This window comes from Lycium barbarum, chromosome 3 (assembly GCF_019175385.1).
Source record: "Lycium barbarum isolate Lr01 chromosome 3, ASM1917538v2, whole genome shotgun sequence".
Taxonomy (NCBI): domain Eukaryota; kingdom Viridiplantae; phylum Streptophyta; class Magnoliopsida; order Solanales; family Solanaceae; genus Lycium; species Lycium barbarum.
Window position 1 is genome coordinate 73,852,581 of NC_083339.1, and position 22,183 is coordinate 73,874,763.

The 22,183-nt window shown below is 40.5% G+C and overlaps 1 protein-coding gene across 1 annotated transcript; it reads right to left on the minus strand.

The window, feature by feature from the left end:
* Positions 1-16,308: 16,308 nt before the first annotated feature.
* Positions 16,309-21,970, minus strand: LOC132630959 (uncharacterized). The gene is made up of 3 exons (XM_060346545.1): positions 21,620-21,970; positions 20,979-21,119; positions 16,309-16,362 (listed from the first exon to the last, which is right to left on the minus strand). Exons 1-3 carry the CDS (start codon positions 21,968-21,970, stop codon positions 16,309-16,311), a joined length of 546 nt encoding a protein of 181 aa, XP_060202528.1.
* Between the last annotated feature and the right edge of the window lie 213 nt (positions 21,971-22,183).

Below are 22,183 nucleotides of genomic sequence, written 5' to 3' on the forward strand. Positions count from 1 at the left end.
ACATTTTATAAATATCCTATAGCCTCCTAATTATAATAAGTGTGGCGAGATACACACCCATAAGTAGGACTCTATTAGACACGGCTTCAGAGACTCCCTAGGATACTTGAACCTAGTGCTCTAATATCGAAGTTGTCACGCCCCAAGCCTTGGCATAGGCAGACTTGCATTCGGTTCCTTAACTTGATCAAGGGACCTAACTCTACATGACATATGACTTGACACATACATACAATAAGATGAAATAGCTTTCAGTATATAAGTCTATAAAAGAAATTCGATTAATAATTAAGTTCGTTAAGTTCAAAACATTAAGACATGAAGTGAAATAGAAGTAACGTCAACATATGCATAACTGGACCAACGTAGTTTATGAAGCCTATACGACATAACATGAATAGAAGCGTTACCAGGACAAGGTCCCAACATACTGAAAACTAATAATACAAAATAAGGAAGACTATGCCTCAAAGATCAACTGGGGCTCACCAATGGCTGAAAAGTGCGGAAATCTAGCGTAGTATCGTGTCACCCTAAATATCTGTACCTGCATCATGACATTTAGCGCTGCCGGAAAAAGGGTCGTAAGTACTATGGAATAGTAATCATATGTAAACCATGACGAAATGAAATAATGGGAAATGAAGGAAAGCGAAACCCAACAACAGTATGAATAAAGCATGAAGAGATAAGTAGCTCTGACATTAGGATAAGCTTAATGTTTACATCATTAAACGTAAGGTAAATCTTTTAGTGGGAGTTTCTTTAGTAACCTACATACCACCATGTGAGCACATGGAGTCCGATCTCGGCCTGATAGGCTATGCCATATCACCACCTTGCCAAGGTGATGAGACATACATAAATATTATTAATAACAATTGGATCCATATCAAAAACATCATTAGGGTAACATGAAGAAATCACCCAAACCAAGTCACAAGTACACATGCCTTCTCGGTTAACAACTAATACTCCCAAATATTAGCATATAAAGATGGTTCGATGGCCCATAAACACGTTTAATATTTCATCATGATGTGAAGCATATCATAAGTGAGTGAATCATAGGATCATCATATTTCTATCTTTGAAGATGTATCAAAAGTTGAGTAACTATCATATTATTGACACAGAAACATTAGACTCATGGAATGGAAGATAATAAGAATCCAAGGATTACATAAGGAGTTAATGACATTCGAAGTGTAACACATCAACAACATTCGACATTTCATAATTGAAGGCATAACTCGCGTATTGAAGAGAATACATTTGTCACGCCCCAAACCTGGGTGAGGCGACCGACACTCGGTGCCTTAATTTGACCGAGCGAACCATCTATATGAGAACTTATGAAAATACTTATGAACGTGAATCAAATGATAAAACATTTTGAATAAATAAATGAAAGGTGCCACTAGCACATCTATATCTGTAAGTAGGCCATCAGGCCTGAAACATATGAGGAATATAAAATTTACATAAGTGACCCACAATTCATGTCTATGGAGTCTCTGCAATGGCTGACACTATGAAACTATCATACTGTCGGGACAGGGCCCGACCTGTTACACCTCAAAAAATTTCGCATCGTTTGCGTCGTAAGTAAACTAACGTAAGCTCGGAGAGGTCATGGAACCCTTATAAGGTTAAGGAATATGTTTAACAAGTGTTAAGCAAGTGTCTACAAGTTTCGGAGTCAAGTGAATTAAAGAAATTAAGTTTGTCGAAATTTTGGAAAACTTGACAGAATTTTGGAACGAAAAATTTGGTCCAACTTGAGAGAGGTATATCTCCTAAAATATGACAAGTTGTGGAATGCATAACCTATGGAAATTCAAGCTCAGCGAGTTTTTTTTCCAATGCAACTGACAGATCGCAATTCTGAGAAGTACGGCCCGTACAAAAATGTACGTCCCGTATATTTGGGACGTACTTTACCCGAAATTTCCAGAAAGTTGAAATTTTTTACCTTCCAAGTACGAGCTGGAAAGTATTGGACGTACTTTGAAGTACGGCCCGTACGTTGCCCAAATTTTTCAAAAACTTGAAAGTTGGTGGACACTTCCTATAAGTTGATTTCCCACGGCTTGGGGTCATTTTATGTCATCAAAACATATCCCAAATGTCTCTCTAAGCTCTCTCTAACATCCATAAGCAAATCGATCTTGCAAGAAGAATCAATTTTGTCATCTAAAGGATCAACTAGTGTTTGAGCACCTTTATTCGATAATGCACTATCATTCGAAGCACAAATGTCAACACTAGGTGGACACAAATCGGCCTTACAAGAAGGATAAATTCGGTCATCAATAGGATCAACTAGTGTGGGGACACTTTCAATAATGGCATTACCAATAGACGACAAAGAAGCTTTAGGCTTAACGCACGATAAGGTAACTTTCATACTTGACTCGGCATTAAAATCACACAAAGATATAGGAGTATAAGGATGAATGATCTTACCTTGATTTTCACGTAAGCTCCTTTGACCAATGGAAGGAATGGTTGGGGCCGCCGTCCTTGCCTTTAAGCATGGGGTTCTCTCAAAAGAGGTACCCTTCAAAGATTTATTTCTTCTCACATGAGGCTTGGGATATTGGCCTCTCAATATCCTTTTCATGTCCTCCCAAGTCTTGATTGGACTCCTCACTCGTCTCCCACAACATTTCACATACTCCCAATATTGGACAAGCTTTGAGTCAAAAGTTTGGATGGCTAAGTCCATCTTCATTTCTTGCGAATAGTTGTAGCTAGTGAAAATTTCATCTATTATGGACTCCCATCTCTCATATTCTTCTCCACTAGCTTCCTTAGCTAAGGTAGGCCATTTCACATAGGTATCTCGCACTTTTGTACTTGGACTCTTCCTAGAAAGTATGCATGGAAAGAGAAATTTTCCATTCTTGTCCACTACAAATCGATGCCACTCTTGCTCATATGGGATCTCATGCCTTTGAAACCAAGGGCCACCTAAACATACGTGACAAGTATCCATTGGAAGCACATCACACCAAACCTCCTCTTGGTACTCACCAAGTGAAATGAATACCATCACTCTCTTATCAACCCAATACCCTCCCTCGTCATAGTAAGGATTTCTCCTAATCACACAAGGTAGCCTTAACTCTTCAGCCGCACGAGGGGTGATGAAATTGGTGTAACAATCGTCATCAAGCACAAGGATTCCCTCTTTACCACAAAGGTTCACCTTGGTCTCCATGAATCTCCTCTTTGGAACCACCTTCTTTTGTATAGGACGACTCCAACTAGTACTCACATTCCCACTCATGCCCCTTTGCTTCGGATAGGAAGTACTACAAGAAGAAGCATATGCATGCCCACTAGAAGTCCTTCCATAATCAACATTAGCACTTCCACTACCTCCATAGACATACCCTCCACGAGTCCTATTTGTATAAAGATTTTCACCAGAAGATCCATAAGACACATGCGAAGGAGAGTCATACCTCGAGTCGTCTTCATCTTCATGATGTATAGCACAAGAATATTCTGCTTCATTATCTTCACCATGCGAATCACAACAAGGGTCTTCATCCCCATCTTCCTCGGGAGACACATGAGTACCACTCTCTGCACATTCTCCTTCAAAATAGTAATTCTCCCCTCGAATTTCCTCATAATCACCATTTCCTATATATGTCTCATATTCCCCATCGTCACACTCTTCATAGCTCCCATAGTCCTCCCCTTCATAACTACAACCATCATCGTCATAACAGTCATAATCGCCACCACATGAATCGGAATCCATGGAGAAGTACCTGCAAAGAACACTTAGCAAACACGTTAGTAGTAAAGAAACCTCACCACACTCGTGTTTACACTCGTTTGTGCTCGGCTAGCACCACTCAAATGAACTCACACACTCTTGCCTTTTACCACTCAAATGGATTAGTCGATGTTGATTCTCGATTGGATTCGGATTCGGTCGCTTGCAAGGTGCACAATTGTTACTCGAGATCGGAGTGGATTCTTGTAGACTCAAGAAGAACGAGGACGACTCAATTAAAACAAAAGCACGAAAGAATTGGCACGAAAGAAATGCGGACACAAGAACTAGCAAACACAAGTAGGAACAACTACTAAATGGCTACTAGTTAAGAGACACAAGAAAATGTAATGCAAAAATCGGGAAAATAACTAAAATTTCGGGCCCGGGTAGGTGATAATTTGAAAACACGACCGGGAAGCCCCAAGTGATCCAAGGTATCAATTTGAAATAACGGAAATTTTTAAATTTCGCAGATGATGCAACCAAGGTGTCAACGCTCTGTCATAGGATGCGACATAAGATGCGACTCGCATGTTCAACATGCGATGGAATATGCGAGTCGCACATGCTGCCACCAAAATGCCAACTCTCTGTCATCAAGTGCGACACAACCTGCGACTCGCAGGTTCAACATGCGACTCGCATGTAGTGTCGCATATGGGCCAATTCGATTTTTTTTTTTTTTTTTTTGCAAAAATCAGAAATTTAGACTAAGTATTTCTGATTTGTTTGTGTTGTTGGACTCCCAAACACGTTTTCACAACTTTATTTGAACTTTTGGATCAAATGGCCCTTTGGAGAGTCTTCTTTCTTATGAAGATTTGAAGGTCTTCAAGAACACAAGAACACTTCAAAAATTCAACTACCCTCAAATCAACTCCAAATTGACTCAAATTTCGAATTTAAGTTCTCTTTAATGTAGAGAACAAAGCCCAATAGATGAAACCTTCAACTTCACATTCTTCAACAAGACCCACTTTCAAGTTCTTGAAGTTTTGAAGCTCAACAATGGTGAAACACAAACCCTAACTCCAAATGGATTCAAAATTGAAGATTTAGACTCTAGAAACACTAAGAAACTCTAATCTAACACTAGATTCAACAAAATCAACAAGAAAATTCATTTTTTTTTTTGAATTTCGTTTTTTTTTTTGTTGAATCAAAACCCAAGATTAGATTTGGTGGAACAAATCTAAACTAAGCTCTGATACCAATTGATACAATAACGGATACGCGGAAGCAATAAATTAACAAGGAAAGTAAAGGATAGATAGATTGACACAAGAAAATGGAATTAAAAGCAACCTAAAGGTGTATCAAACCTAAAGACCTCAATTAATTAGCATAAACAAGCACCAACCTCTTAGGATGACCTCAAGGGAATTGAATTCCCAAGCAACCAATCCTCTCACAATCAAAGATTCAACAAGAGCCATCCATGGCCTCTCTCACAAGTTTCTCTCTCTAGAGACAACTCTCAAAATCACTCATCTATTTTCATAATTCATCCAAATGTCAAAAGTCCCCTAATGAAATGAAAGACAATGTATTTATACTAACTAAATAATAGAAGACCCTATTATTACATAAATGCCATTAATGAGGCAAGGGCCTTGTTTGGCTAGTCTTGTGGAGATGGAAATCTTGAATTTGCGGATGTGGCCTCTTGCGTATAGCCTTCCTTGCTCGGTGGCCACTTTAATGCTGTTCCATCTCCCATCCGTCCTCTCCATGCTATCATCCAAACTTTGGCTCTGCGAGACGGTCCTTTAAGTGTCCTTGAGGCAACTCGTCTTGCATCATATACTTAGCGTATTCGTACTCATATTGATGTCATATACATATCATTTATATAGCATACCCGACCTTGCAGGATCGGTGTTTCATACATACTTGGCCAACCAAGGCTCAAGGTTTCTCATACCTGGCCCTACCAAGGCTTCAGGGTTACATCTACCTGGCCCTACCAAGGCTTCAGGGTTATCCGTACCCTCTGCAGAGGTGTGCGCGTGTTTCGTAATCGTATACATACTTATTTACATATCATACCCGGCCTCATAACCTCGGGGTACCATAATAGTCATACATAGGTACATACATATACTAGCTCATAAGCATCATTTCTATTAACGTCATTATCATCATCGTCATCATTATTGTCATCGTTATCCTTATCACTATTATCGTCATTCGTCACATTTGCCTTAATGGGCCTACTCGTCATATGAGGAATTTAGTACAATCGTAGCATATCGAGAATCATAAGCTTAGTAGCTTTGAAAATAGAAGCATTCGGAGAACATCATAAGCTCGTAGAAGATTTAGATGATTGGCCAAAGAACCTAGCCTTACATACCTTTCCGTTCAACTATTTATCACTTGCGCTTTCTCCTCCAATGCTAGCGTTTCTACCTTCATTAAAGTCATACTATCGTTAGAATCGACAACTAGTACACATGGCTAAAGCTAGAGAAAATCGGACAACATCTCCTCCATAACGTATCTCAACTCCCAAACGTCAATAATAAATTCACGATGCCATAACAATAGTCATCACTCATTCACATTATCCATATTTCTAGACTTACACTCAATTCATCCATAACCATGGCTATAACACACAACTATGTCCATTCACGTACATTGCTCATCTCATGTTCTCAACATCATTTATAACACATTTACATCACAATACATCAAGACTCATAACTCAATTCAAACTATTTCTCAAAATGTCACTATTCATCATTCATGACCCATTTTCCTATACTCATCTAATTTCCAAGAATTTTGACTTTCAAATACCTTAAACAACATATAAATACCATGAATCTTACCTTAGATGTTGTAGGAACAAGCCTTAGTTGATAATACTCCACTTGAGCAAAAACCCTAGTTTATCTCCATGAGATTTTCTTGACTTGAATAATCTTAATGGGTTTCCTTACACTTGATTCACTTGGCTTGTGTTGTTGATGACTAATAATCCTTGAAATCTTATGGAATAAATGTAGAGAGATATTTTAGAGAGAAGGGATGAAATGTGGAAATGAAATAATAAACTTGATCCTTTATTTAATAACCCAAAGTCTGATCTTAAATGAATAGCACAGTGATCGTAAACTTGGTTTACGGTCCGTATTCTAGTTTATGGACTGTCCTTCGTGGTCGTATTTAATCATAACAGAACTAGAAACTCAAACTGAGATGTGGTGATTTACGGACACAGTTTACGGGCCGTAAACCACTTTACGGTCCGTATTTTGGGTCGTATTTAACCATTTGATCATTTGGCAGAAAGTTGAAGTTTTGGAAGCCAAAATACGACATGGCAGTTTACGGACCGTATACCACTTTACGGTCCGTATTTCACTTTACGACCAACTGGTCAGAATGCAAACCTTCAACTTTTCACATTTCCAAAACCTATAATTATTCATTATGGAGCATAACCTATCTCTTATTGCAATTGCCTTCGGAATCTTACTTAGGGTCGTCAAATGTTATTTCTTACTCATGAAAACTTCAGATACTCATACTCCTCGCGGGTCCATTCACTTGGACAACAATGGAGGATTTTTTTCCGAGGTGTAACATTCTCTCCCCCTTAAGAACATTCGTCCTCGAATGTTTAAAGTCTTCGGGGATTCTATAAAAATTTCGCCAGAGTCTCCCCAATAATATAGCACTACCATCCTATCACAACAACCCAAAATATCATCGCCTCACAGGGCTACGTCACAATATCAACATATCTATGGCCACACGCGACCAAAAGCATGAAAAGGAAATCATACATACCTCATACCGCTGATGTTTCATCTTGAATCTCTCCCAAGGGCTGAAATAAATGAGGGTATCTGGATCGCATACTTTCTTCTGCTTCCCATGTCATTTCTTCTCGTTTACTGCTTCTCCATAAAACCTTAACTGAGTCAATTTCTTTGTTTCTGAGCCTCTGTACTTGCCTATCTAGTATGGCAATGGGCACTTCCTCATAAGTCAACTTTTCCGTCACTTGTACATCATTTATTGGTATAATCTTAGTAGGATCTCCTACACATTTCCAAAGCATCGAGACATGGAAAACTGGATGGACTGACTCCAAATCCGGAGGTAGATCTAATTCGTAGGCCACTTTGCCCACTTTGCGCACAATCTCATAAGGTCCAATGTACCGGGGACTAAGCTTCCCCTTTTTGCCAAATCTCATTACACCCTTCATAGGCGACACCTTCAAGAATACCCAATCTTTCACTTTGAACTCCAAGTCTCTTCGGCGATTATCCGCATAGGCCTTTTGACTACTTTGGGCTGCTAACAACCGATCTTGTATGAGCTTGACTTTCTCTACAGCTTGTTGGACCAAGTCTGGCCCTATCAATTTATTCTCTCCTATTTCAAACCACCCAATTGGGGACCTACACTTTCGCCCATATAAAGCTTCATACGGTGCCATTTGAATACTAGAATGATAACTGTTATTGTAAGCAAATTCAATGAGTGGCAAATGATCATCCCAATTTCCTCCAGAATCTATCATACATGCCCGCAACATATCTTCAAGAGTCTGAATGGTACGCTCGGCTTGTCCATCAGTCTGCGGGTGAAATGTCGTACTAAGGTTCACTTGGGTCCCTAGACCCTCTTGGAAAGACTTCCAAAAGTTAGCTGTAAACTGAGTCCCTCTATCGGAGATAATAGATACCAGAACACCATGGAGTCTCACTATCTCTTTAACATAAATCCTTGCATAATCTTCTGCCACATAGACTGTTCTGACCGGTAAGAAATGAGCTAACTTGGTGAGTCTATCCACAACCACCCATATGGAATCATACTTACGTCGAGAATGGGGTAAGCCTGAAACGAAGTCTATGTTAATCACTTCCCATTTCCAAGTTAGGATTTCTATAGCTTGCAACAATCCACCCAGATTTTGATGCTCGATTTTCACTTGCTGGCAATTTGGACATTGAGCTACGAATTCCGCTATATCTTTCTTCATTCCATTCCACCAATATATAGACTTAAGGTCATGATACATTTTCGTCGCTCCGGGGTGAACAGAATAACGGGAACAATGACCTTCTTTCAATATCTGGTGGCGTAGACCTGCCACATCGGGAACACACAATCTGCCTCGACATCAGAGAACTCTGTCTCCTGAAATATCAAATGAGGACTCCTCTTTCTGAGGGAGTGTATCTCTGTACTGCATTAGCATGGAATCTTCGTATTGTCGCTCTTTCACTTCTGCTACTAGCGATGAGACTGCTGAATTCTGAATAGTAGCTCCCCACGGGGATGAACTAGGCCTAATAAAGCCTTTTTCAAGCAAGTCTTTCAATTGCTCCTTTAACTCTTTCAATTATGCGGGAGCCATTCTATATGGAGGAATAGATATAGGCTTAGTGCCTAGCAACACATCAATAGCAAAATCAATCTCCCGTTCGGGAGGAAGGCCTGGAAGCTCCTCCGGGAACACATCCGGAAATTCGTTTACTACGGGAACTGTCCGAAGAGTCGGCGATTCAGCTTTTACATCTTGAACCCGAACTAGATGATAGATACAAACTTTCGTGATCATTTTCCTTTCCTTTAGGTAGGAAATAAACCTACCTTTTGGTGATGCCGTATTCCCCTTCTATTCTAAAACTGGTTCTACCAGAAATTGGAAACAAACAATTTTCATTCTACAATCAACATTGGCATAGCAAGAAGCCAACCAATCCATGCCCATGATAACATCAAAATCCACCATTTCTAGCTCATGCAAATCAAGCATGGTACGACGATCACAAATCATAATTACACAATTTCTATATACTCGGCTAGCTATTACCGATTCACCCACGGGTGTAGACACCTCAAAAGGTTTAATCAACTCTGGTTCGACTCTAAATCGACACGCAACATATGGAGTAACATATGACATTGTAGAGCCCGGATCAATCAAAGAATATACATCATGAGAGAATACCGATATTATACCTGTAACCACGTCAGGGGAAGACTCAAGGTCTTGGCGTCCAGCCAAAGCATAAACACGGTGCTGAGGACCACTGGAACTGGGAACTCTCCCTCTGCCTCTATCATGGCCGACTGACGCATGTGAACCTGGCCCCATAGGGCGTGCATACGCTAAAGATCCAGCTACCGACCCTGATGGCTGGGTCCTACCTCTACCATGAACCGAGGGGCAATCACGCATAATATGGCCTGGTTGACCACATGAATAGCAACCATCTGAACCTGATCGGCATTGACCCCAATGCAACTTCCCACACTGGGAACATCATGTCACGGGTGGCCTCACCTGACCCGAATCACCTCTAAACTAGGACCCTGAAAAACTCGAACTCGACCCTGAACGAGCAGATCTATCAAATCTCTGGCCTGAAAACTGTGGAGGTGCACTGGTCATAAAATAGCCTGAATGTCTGGGAAACTGCTGCCTGTGCCCTCCTCCGAAGTCGTTCATCGGACCCGAAGATCAGGCCCTCTTGCCCTGTACCCTATCATGCTCGCGCTTACTTATTTGCTGTTGCAGACTTTCTTCCAAGTTATGAGCATAGGCCTGAATGCGTGCAATATCCATATTGTCCTGAAGGGACGCAGTCAAGCACCTATCCATCAAATGTGGCCCTAGGCCTTTCACCAATCGGTGTACCCGGTCACCCATATCCGCTACCATGGCCGAAGCATACCTAGCCAAGGAATTGAAGTGGAGACTGTACTCTAAAGCACTCATGCTACCTTGCCTCAAATTTAAAAACTTATCGGCTCTAGCTCGCCGAACTTCTGGAGGCATGTAATGTCGGAGAAAAGTATCAACAAACTCTTGCCATACCGAGGGAGGTGCATTGGCTCCCCGTGAAGCCATCGAAACCGTATACCATTGGATCGAGACATCTCTCAATCTGTATGACGTTAGCTCCACCGATTCGGTGTCCGAAGCATGTATCAATCGGAGCATCCTCAACATACCATCAATGAAATCCTGAGGGTCCTCCTCCGGCTTTGACCCGAAGAATTCCGGAAGGTTCAAAGTAATAAAGTTGCGGGCCCTTGCATTAACAGCCCTATCACCTTGCCCTGAACTTTGCCTCTGAGTGTGGGCCGCAACCAATTGAGTCAGCAAATTAATGGCCTCTTTCACATCTTGGCCCGAAGCATCCGGTGGAGGCGCTGGAGGTGATGGAGCTGGGGCTGAGGCTCCCTCACGCTCCTCTAATATAGGCACTGAATAGGAGGACTGGGATTGAGCCGCACTCTGGGACTCACTTTCCTCTACTACCGGTGGCGGTGCTCTTTCAGCCTGCTTTTCTGTCACTGTCTTGCCCTTTTGGGCTACTGTAGCCTTTCTCTTTACAGGCATTTCTGAAATACACAACAAACGATTAAGGAACAAGAATTTCTTAAATCATAGCTCTATCGCACGATTCTTACGAAGAAAGAAGGTCATTCATTCGTATAATGTCCGCAGCTTCTTGTTTATAAGTGTGGCGCGCAACACACCCATAACCAAGACTCTACTAGACACGGCTCGTAGACACACCCTAGGACTGAACTGCTCTGATACCACTTTTGTCACGACCCGTCTGGAGGGTCGCGACGAGCACCCGGTGCTAGCCCACTCGGGCACCCCTAAACTTACTCTTATGCTTACATCTAGGTGAGCCATACAGTTAAACATATAAATCTATTTATTCATCATATTAGTCCTTTTGGACGACAACACCTTTATATCATAATTGGCATCTAGGCCACATCAAATGTACATAAGCCGACAAGGCTACCAAAAGATATACAAAACATAGGCCGAAAAGGCCAGACATGTCTAACCATATACATGTGGTTACGAGCCTCTAAGAAGAGTATAACATATAACATGAGCGGAACAGGACCCCGCTATGCCCATAATTATGTACATAAAAGAATAAGTACCCAAAAGCTATGGCTCCGAATGAAATGGAGCTCTGCTATGTAATCTTTGAGAAAGCAGCTATGGATCAAGCCTGTCTCCCTGTGCACCTGCGGGCATGACGCAGCATGCACAAACGAAAGGACGTCAGTACGAATAATGTACTGAGTATGTAAAGCATGATCAATATCAATATAGGAGCATAAATAGCAACATAAGAATTAGCAACGAATGGGAGATGGCAGTATCATCGTCATATGCACTTACATTCCTTTATTCACATTCATATACACAGTCATATCATATTCGTATTCATATCATATAAATAATCTGCACATAGCATTTACATATACTTAGCGTATTCATACTCATGTTGATGTCATATACATATCATTTATATAGCGTACCCGACCTTGTAGAATTGGTGTTTCATACATACTTGGCCAACCAAGGCTCAAGGTTTCTCATACCTAGCCCTACCAAGGCTTCAGGGTTACATCTACCTGGCCCTACCAAGGCTTCAGGGTTATCCGTACCCTCTGCAGAGGTGTGCGCGTGTTTCGTAATCGTATACATACTTATTTACATATCATACCCGGCCTCATAACCTCAGGGTACCATAATAGTCATACATAGGTACATACATATACTAGCTCATAAGCATCATTTCTATTAACGTCATTATCATCATCGTCATCATTATTGTCATCGTTATCCTTATCACTATTATCGTCATTCGTCACATTTGCCTTAATGGGCCTACTCGTCATATGAGGAATTTAGTACAATCGTAGCATATCGAGAATCATAAGCTTAGTAGCTTTGAAAATAGAAGCATTCGGAGAACATCATAAGCTCGTAGAAGATTTAGATGATTGGCCAAAGAACCTAGCCTTACATACCTTTCCGTTCAACTATTTATCACTTGCGCTTTCTCCTCCAATGCTAGCGTTTCTACCTTCATTAAAGTCATACTATCGTTAGAATCAACAACTTGTACACATGGCTAAAGCTAGAGAAAATCGGACAACATCTCCTCCATAACGTATCTCAACTCCCAAACGTCAATAATAAATTCACGATGCCATAACAATAGTCATTACTCATTCACATTATCCATATTTCTAGACTTACATTCAATTCATCCATGGCCATGGCTATAGCACACAACTATGTCCATTCACGTACATTGCTCATCTCATGTTCTCAACATCATTTATAACACATTTACATCACAATACATCAAGACTCATAACTCAATTCAAACTATTTCTCAAAATGTCACTATTCATCATTCATAACCCATTTTCCTATACTCATCTAATGTCCAAGCATTTTGACTCTCAAATACCTTAAACAACATATAAATACCATGAATCTTACCTTAGATGTTGTAAGAACAAGCCTTAATTGATAATACTCCACTTGAGCAAAAATACTAGTTTATCTCTATGAGATTTTCTTGACTTGAATAATCTTAATGGGTTTCCTTACACTTGATTCACTTGATTTGTATTGTTGATGACTAATAATCCTTGAAATCTTATGAAATAAATGTAGAGAGATGTTTTAGAGAGAAGGGGTGAAATGTGGAAATGAAATAATAAACTTGGTCCCTTATTTAATAACCCAAAGTCTGATCTTAAATGACCAGCACTGATACAATAACGGATACGCGGAAGCAATAAATTAACAAGGAAAGTAAAGGATAGATAGATTGACACAAGAAAATGGAATTAAAAGCAACCTAAAGGTGTATCAAACCTAAAGACCTCAATTAATTAGCATAAACAAGCACCAACCTCTTAGGATGACCTCAAGGGAATTGATTTCCCAAGCAACCAATCCTCTTACAATCAAAGGTTCAACAAGAGCCATCCATGGCCTCTCTCACAAGTTTCTCTCTCTAGAGACAACTCTAAAAAATCACTCATCTTTTCTTCCAAATGTCAAAAGTCCCCTAATGAAATGAAAGACAATGTATTTATACTAACTAACTAATAGAAGACACTACATTATTACAATTATACCCTTAATGAAGTAAGGGCCTTGTTTGGCTAGTCTTGTGGAGATGAAAATCTTGAATTGGCTAGCCTCCCTTGCTCGTTGGCCACTTAATGCTCTTCCATCTCCCATCCGTCCTCTCCATGCTATTATCCAAACTTTGACTCCACGGGACGGTCCTCGAAATGTCCTTGAGGCAACTCGGCTTGTATCATTCTCCCCTTCTTGAAAAGGATTCGTCCTCGAATCTATACCCTGTAAAACCCTAAAGGAGACAAACAAAAACCAAGTCCTCAAAGGATGAGGGTTAGTGTTAAGGTGGACCAACCTACCACCATGCCAAGTAAGCACAAATTTTTGATATAGCCAAGTATCAACCATTTTCAAGCAAAATAAGCTCTGAAGTAGAGCACTAAGAACTTGGCTATCCCAAAGATCAAGAAATGAGGATATTCTCAAGGAACCAATGATTTCCAGAAACCAAGTTGGCATAAAACACAAATGATCATCAATTGCAAAAAAAATACCATTCACACAAAGTGAAGATTTCACCGGGGTCAAAAGGAAAAGATACCCCCATATCACGGGCAAGGCAACAACTAAGCACCTCAATAGGGCCCCGCCCAACATCAAATGAACTCTCAACAATAACATGAATGTCATCATATGCAAATAAATAGTAAAGAAAGGTGTCACTTAAAATGACTTCATCTATGGTGTCCTCAAATGTAGCCTCACTATTAGGTTCAAGAACAAAATCTAGCTTGCTACTAGGAGTTTGAACACACAAGGCAGACGTAGCAATTTGTAAACAAGAATCACCTTCCTTTTTCAAACACTTTTTCCCCATAAATATATCATAATTTCCCAAAGGAAGATCTCCATCATAGGGAAGAGCGCTATCATGCAATAGTGGATTTTCAAACATCATGTAGTCTCCAAAAGTGGCTACACTTTCAACATTACAATACATTCCACTAGTTATTTCACTTGCAATAGTCATGTTAGCATCAAATAAGACATTATCTTTTAAGAGAGAGTAATCCATGAACAATGAGGAGTCAAAGCATGCAATTTCATTCTCACAAAGACAAACGTCATCTTTCAACATACTTTCGTTCACATGACGGTTTACATGACACACACCACCATCAAAATTTTGAGTCGTATCACATGACACTAAGACAAGATCAAGGGACTCATTGTGACATGAAACAAATAAAGATGAGGTGTCACACTCTTTCAAATGACCAACTATATCAAAATCAACATTCACTAGAGGCACGTTAAGCACATCACAAGAATCCTCAAGTAGTGAATTATCATTACAAGTAAGTTGATCAACACAAATTTCAACACTAGTTGGTAGTATGTCAAGCTCACAAGATTTTCTAACATGATTACCACATGACAGTGTACTACCATTCAAGTCACACGTGTCAACACTAGGTGGACACAAATTGATCTTACAAGAAGAGTCAACTTGGTCATCAAAAGGATCAACTAGTGTATGAGCACGCTTAGCAATTGATAATGCACTATCATTCAAATCACAAGTGTCAACACTAGGTGGACACAAATCAACCTCACAAGAAAGATCAATTCGGTCATCAATAGGATCAACTAGTGTAGGGACACTTTCAACAATGACATTATCAAGACATGGCAAGGATTCACTAGGCTCAATGCAAGGTAAACTAACTTTCATACTCAAATTGGCATTAAGATCACTCAACAAAGTAAGAGTATTAGGAGAAATTATTTTACCTTGATTCTCATGTAATGGATCTTCCTTGCCTTGAGACACCAAAGGGACGCTCATTTGACCACGTGAATTAATGGTCTTGTCCGCCGTTCCTCCTTTCAACCACTTCCTTTTCAATGCTGCCCAAATCTCACTTGGGGTTTCTATAGGAGGGGGAACATGTTGAATTTGTGGCATCTCACAAGAGGGACTTTGCTTCTTCCCTTTTGACTTTTTCTCTTGGGAAGTGGCTTTGCTCCTATAACCCTTTTCATGTGGTTCGGGATAATGGCCTCTCAAGCTCTCTTTCATTGCATCCCAAGTAGTGATTGGATCTCCCCTCTTGTACGCCCAATAGTGTGCAAGCTTTTTCTCAAAAGTCCCAATAGCCAATTTCATTTTCCTTTCTTGGGAATAAGGGTAACTAGCAAAGATTTCTTCCATCATGAACTCCCATTTCACATACTCTTCTCCACTAGCTTCCATAATCAAGATAGGCCATCTCACATTGGGCTCTTGCACATATGGAAAGAGAGGTTTCCTCCTTTCATCCACGACATACTTATGCCACTCTTGCTCATATGGAATCTCATGCCTTTGAAACCAAGGGCCACCTAAACATACGTGACAAGTATCCATTGGAAGCACATCACACCAAACCTCCTCTTGGTACTCACCAAGTGAAATGAATACCATCACTCTCTTATCAACCCAATACCCTCCCTCGTCATAATAAGGACTTTGCCTATTCACACAAGGTAGCCTTAACTCTTCAACCGCACGAGGGGTGATGAAATTAGTGTAACAATCATCATCAAGCACAAGGGTTCCCCTCTACCACAAAGGTTTACCTTGGTCTCCAAGAATTGCCTCTCCATGGAGAAGTACCTGCAAAGAACACTTAGCAAACACGTTAGTAGTAAAGAAATCTCATCACACTCGTGTTTACACTCGTTTGTGCTCGGCTAGCACCACTCAAATGAGCTCACACACTCTTGCCTTTTACCACTCAATTGGATTAGCCGATGTTGATTCTCGATTGGATTCGATTGCTTGCAAGGTGCACAATTACTACTCTAGATCGGAATGGATTCTTGTAGACTCAAGAAGAATGAGGGCGACTCAACAAAAACAAATGCACTTGATCCAAGAAATTAACAACGAGGTAAAAACGAAGAAAAAAGCACGAAAGAAATGCGGACACAAGAACTAATTAGCAACTAATAAGGTCGATTACTAGTTGTTAATTAGTTGTAAGAATCAAAGAAAAGAAGTTAGGAAACAATCAAACCATTTTGACACTTGGAATTTTTTTTTTCTTTTTTCGAAAACTCTTCAGTGATTCACGCTTTCCTTCCACTTCGCGGATGAAAAGCGGATGCTCTCAGACAATCAGGCTTTTCTTCCGCTATGCGGACCAAAAGCGGATGAACAGTATTTTTTTTTTTTTTTTTGCAAATTCAGAAACTTAGACTAAGTATTTCTGATTTTTTTTTGTGTTGTTGAACTCATAAACAGGTTTTCACAACTTTATTTGATAACTTTTGGATCAAATGGCCCTTTGGAGATTTTCTTCCTTATGAAGATTTGAATGTCTTCAAGAACAATCCAAAAATTCAACTACCCTCAAATCAACTCCAAATTGGCTCAAATTTCAGATGTAAGTTCTCTTTAATGTAGAGAACAAATCCCAATAGGTTTCAACCTTCAACTTCACCTTCTTCAACAAGACCCACTTTCAAGTTCTTGAAGTCTTGAAGCTCAACAATGGTGGAACACAAACCCTAACTCCAAATGGATTCGAAATTGAAGATTTAGACTCTAGAAACACTAAGAAACTCTAATCTAACACTAGATTCAACAAAATCAACAAAAAAAATCAGTTTTTTGTTTGGTTGAATCAAAACCCAAGACTAGATTTGATGGAACAAACCTAAGCTAAGCTCTGATGCCAATTGATACAATAACGGATACGCGGAAGCAATAAATTAACAAGGAAAGTAAAGGATAGATAGATTGACACAAGAAAATGGAATTAAAAGCAACCTAAAGGTGTATCAAACCTAAAGACCTCAATTAATTAGCATAAACAAGCACCAACCTCTTAGGATGACCTCAAGGGAATTGATTTCCCAAGCAACCAATCCTCTCACAATCAAAGGTTCAACAAGAGCCATCCATGGCCTCTCTCACAAGTTTCTCTCTCTAGAGACAACTCTCAAAAATCACTCATCTTTTCTTCCAAATGTCAAAAGTCCCCTAATGAAATGAAAGAGAATGTATTTATACTAACTAACTAATAGAAGACACTACATTATTACAATTATACCCTTAATGAAGTAAGGGCCTTGTTTGGCTAGTCTTGTGGAGATGAAAATCTTGAATTGGCTAGCCTCCCTTGCTCGTTGGCCATTTAATGCTCTTCCATCTCCCATCCGTCCTCTCCATGCTATTATCCAAACTTTGACTCCACGGGACGGTCCTCGAAATGTCCTTGAGGCAACTGGGCTTGTATCAAGCATAGTGGTCGTAAACTTGGTTTACGGTCCGTATTCCAGTTTACGGACCGTCCTTCGTGGTCGTATTTAATCATAACAGAACTAGAAACTCAAACTGAGATGTGATTTACGGACACAGTTTACGGGGGCCGTAAAACACTTTACGGTCCGTATTTTGGGTCGTATTTAACCATTTGATCATTTGGCAGAAAGTTGATGTTTTGGAAGCCAAAATACGATATGGCAGTTTACGGATCGTATACCACTTTACGGTCCGTATTTCATATTACGACCAACTGGCCAGAATGCAAACCTGCAACTTTTCACATTTCTAAAACCTATAATTATTCATTATGGAGCATAACCTATCTCTTATTGCAATTGCCTTCGGAATATTACTTAGGGTCGTCAAATATTATTTTTTACTCATGAAAACATCGGATACTCGTACTCCTCGCGGGTCCATTCACTTGGACAACAATGGAGGATTTTTTTCCGAGGTGTAACAGTTCTGGGGCGGAGGTTTGTGCTCGGGTCCGAGGGGTATTCCAGAATGAGTGGTACATGGAAACCATGGGTCCCCTACAGGTCATGGCTACTGAGCTAAGACATCAGCTAGCATGTATGTGCTGCGAGTGAGGTTATTGTGGTAAATTTATTTCCGTGGTGACTTACGTGATTGTGATGCTTGACATCTTGGTGATTTGATTGTGATTGTTCGTGGTTGACTTTCCGTGAGTTATTGATAGTCATGACTATTGACTGGCTTGTTTTATTCTATCAATTTTACGAAATATGCATGATACTAATCTTAGTCGGCCTGTGATATCTACCGGTACGTAGCATTTGTACTGATACTACCTTACTGCATTCTTTAAGTGTAGATTTTGATACAGAGACCGTTGCTCGTCCTCACATTTAGTGTGGAGGATAATTGTTGACATATTTTAGGGTGAGCTTCTTCCCATGCCGGGATGCCCTAAGATCTTCTTGCTATGATGTCTTTTCGTATTCTGGACATTATGGCTATTTAGTAGTCAGATTGCATTTCGTAGACATATTTTAGATTAGAGTCCTGTACGATGACTTTCGAATTTTGGGGATTGTAATAGTTAGAACTTCTGCACTTATTTAAGTATTTATGGCATGATTTACTTGTTCTTTTGTTGTTAAATGAGTAATAATCGTTTAGTTGGTTAATATAAAATCGGATTGAATGGATAGGTGTCTTGTATGTTGGTTCGCCCACTAGGTTTTAGATGGGTGCCAGTCATGGCAGGTTGGGTCATGACAACCTCGAAGATGCCATTGACTTGGTTCACGACCAGGAGAGAGTCACATTTTGGTTCGATCACTTCGGCCCCCAAACTCCGAGCCAATTCTAAACCTGCAATCATAGCTTCATACTAGGCTTCATTGTTAGTCAATTTCAAAGTTCTGATTGATTGTCTAGACGTCACTAGCGGGGGCCTTAAGAACAATGTCCAACTCGGAACCTTTTAGGTTCGATGCCCCGTCTGAATATAGAGACCAGATACTCGAAGCCTTTTCCAAGGTTAACAAAAGCTCTTTCTCTACCTCGGGAATCATGGCGGGGGTGAAGTCTGCTACAAAATCAGCTAAGATTTGAGATTTAATAGCCGTTCTAGGCTTATACTCAATATCATATCCGCTAATCTCTACGGCCCATTTGGTCAACCTACCCGATAGCTCCGGTTAATGCATGACATTTTTTAACGGGTAAGTAATTACTACACATATGGGATTGCATTGAAAGAAAGGTTTTAGCTTTCTCGAGGCCCTTACCAATGCCAAAGCGAAGTTTTCGAGGTGCGGATAATGGGTCTCCGCATCTCCTAATGTCCTACTCACATAATAAATTAGAAATTGCGTATCTGCTTCCTCTCGGACTAGAAGTCCACTTACCACCACCTCGGATACTGCTAAGTATAGAAATAGTTGTTCATCTGCCTTCGGTGTGTGTAGCAAGGGCGGGCTGGACAAGTACCGCTTCAATTCTTGCAAGGCATTTTGGCATTCCGGTATCCAAACGAATTCATTATTCTTTCTTAGCAGAGAGAAGAAACAGTGACTTTTATCTGATGACCTCGAGATAAACCGGCTCAGGGTTGCTATCCTTCCGGTCAGTGTTTGTACTGCCTTGATATTATTTACCACTTCGATGTCCTCAATGGCTTTGATTTTTTCTGGGTTAATTTCAATCCCTCAGTTTGATACCATAAAACCCAAAAATTTGCCTGATCGGACCCTGAAGACACACTTCTCCGGGTTCAGCTTCATGTTGTATTTGCGAAGTACATCAAAGGTATCCTGCAAATGTGTTAAATGGTCCTCTGTTTCCAGGGACTTGACTAACATGTCATCAATATAAACTTCCATTGTTTTACCTATCTGTTCTTCGAACATTCGGTTAACTAGGCGTTGTCAAGTTGCTCCGGCATTTTTTAAGCCAAATGGCATGACATTGTAACAATAAGTCCCATATGGGGTAATAAAAGAAGTTTTCTCTTGATCCTCCGGGTGCATCCAAATCTGGTTGTACCCGGAGTAGGCATTGAGGAAATTTAACATCTCATGCCCAGCCGTCGCATCAATCATTCGGTCGATGTAAGGCATGGGGAAAGAATCCTTCGGGGATGCTTTGTTTAGATCTTTATAATCAACGCACATTCTAAATTTATTACCTTTCTTCGACACCACGACAACGTTAGCCAGCCAGTCTGGGTATTTTACCTCCCGGATAGAGCCTATTTTTAAAAGCTTTATTAACTCATCTTTTACGAAGGCATGTTTTGACTCGGCCATTAGTCTTCTTTTCTGTTTTACCGGAGTGAACTTCCTATTGAGGCTGAGCTTATGCGTTGTTACATCCGGTGGCAAACCTGTCATGTCTATATAGGACCACGCAAAACAATCGGTATTAGCTTGAAGATATTTAATTAACTTGTTCCTGAGCTCCGAGGTTAACCTTGTGCCCAGGTATACCTTTCTATCCGGTAGATGTACGAACAAAATGATCTCCTCCAACTCCTCCACGGTAGATTTGGTTGCATCTGAATCATCCGGTAATACGAACGATCTGGAAACATTGAAATCATCCTCTTCACTGCCCAGGTCCATTTCCTTCTGCTCATCATTCGAACCCGCATTCTTTAATTGCTATTTGGCGTTCTTATCTTTGATTGGCTCGCTATCCCTTTGAATTGGTTTATTTGAAACGAAGGGAGCTTCTTCGACCGCGAACATTTCCCTTGCTGCGGGTTGCTCGCCACAGACAGTTTTTATCCTTTCTGGGTTGGGAAACTTCAACAATTGGTGTAATGTCTATGGTACTGCCCCCTGTTATGAATCCACGGTCTGCCAAGTAAAGCATTGTATTTCATAGCCCCCTCGATGACGTAGAAAATTATCTGTTGTATAGTCCCATCATCATTGACCAGCAAAGAAATTTCTCCCTTCGTAGTTTCACTTGCCATATTGAATCCGCTGAGCACCCGAGCTACCGGAACGATCTGGTCTAGTAATTTTAGTTGCTCCACCACTCTCCATCGGATAATGTTGGCCGAACTACCTGGGTCAATCAAAATACGTTTAACCTGAAATTTAGAAACATGAATAGAAATTACCAATGCATCATTATGCGGTAGAATGATGCCTTCTGTATCCTCGTCGTTGAAGGAGATGGAAACCTTGGGCGAGTAATCCCGGGTCCGTTTTGCTCGTACAATCGAGACCTTTGTTCTTTTCATCACCGGTCCTCGTGGTGTATCCGTTTCTCCGATTATCCTATTGATTACATGCTGAGGCTCTTCGGGCTCAGCATTTTTGTGATTTTCCCTTCCTTTATAGTGGCTTTTGGCTTGCTCACTCAGGAATTCTCGAAGGTGGCCATTTTTCAGCAACCGAGCCACGTCTTCCCTTAGTTGGCGACAGTCCTCAGTCCTATGACCATGAGTCTCATGATACTCACATATCATGTTTGGATCCCTTTGGGCTGGGTCGAATCTCAATGGCCTTGGGCACCTAACTTCTGTGATATGACCGATAGCCGAGACAAGGTCAGATGTGTTGATGTTGAAGTTGTACTCTGATAACCTCGGTATATCTCCATTATTGACCAAACTACCGGCATTACTTCTAAATAACAACCCTCGGCTATTTGACCCACTATCAGGTCTCTTATCGCCTTT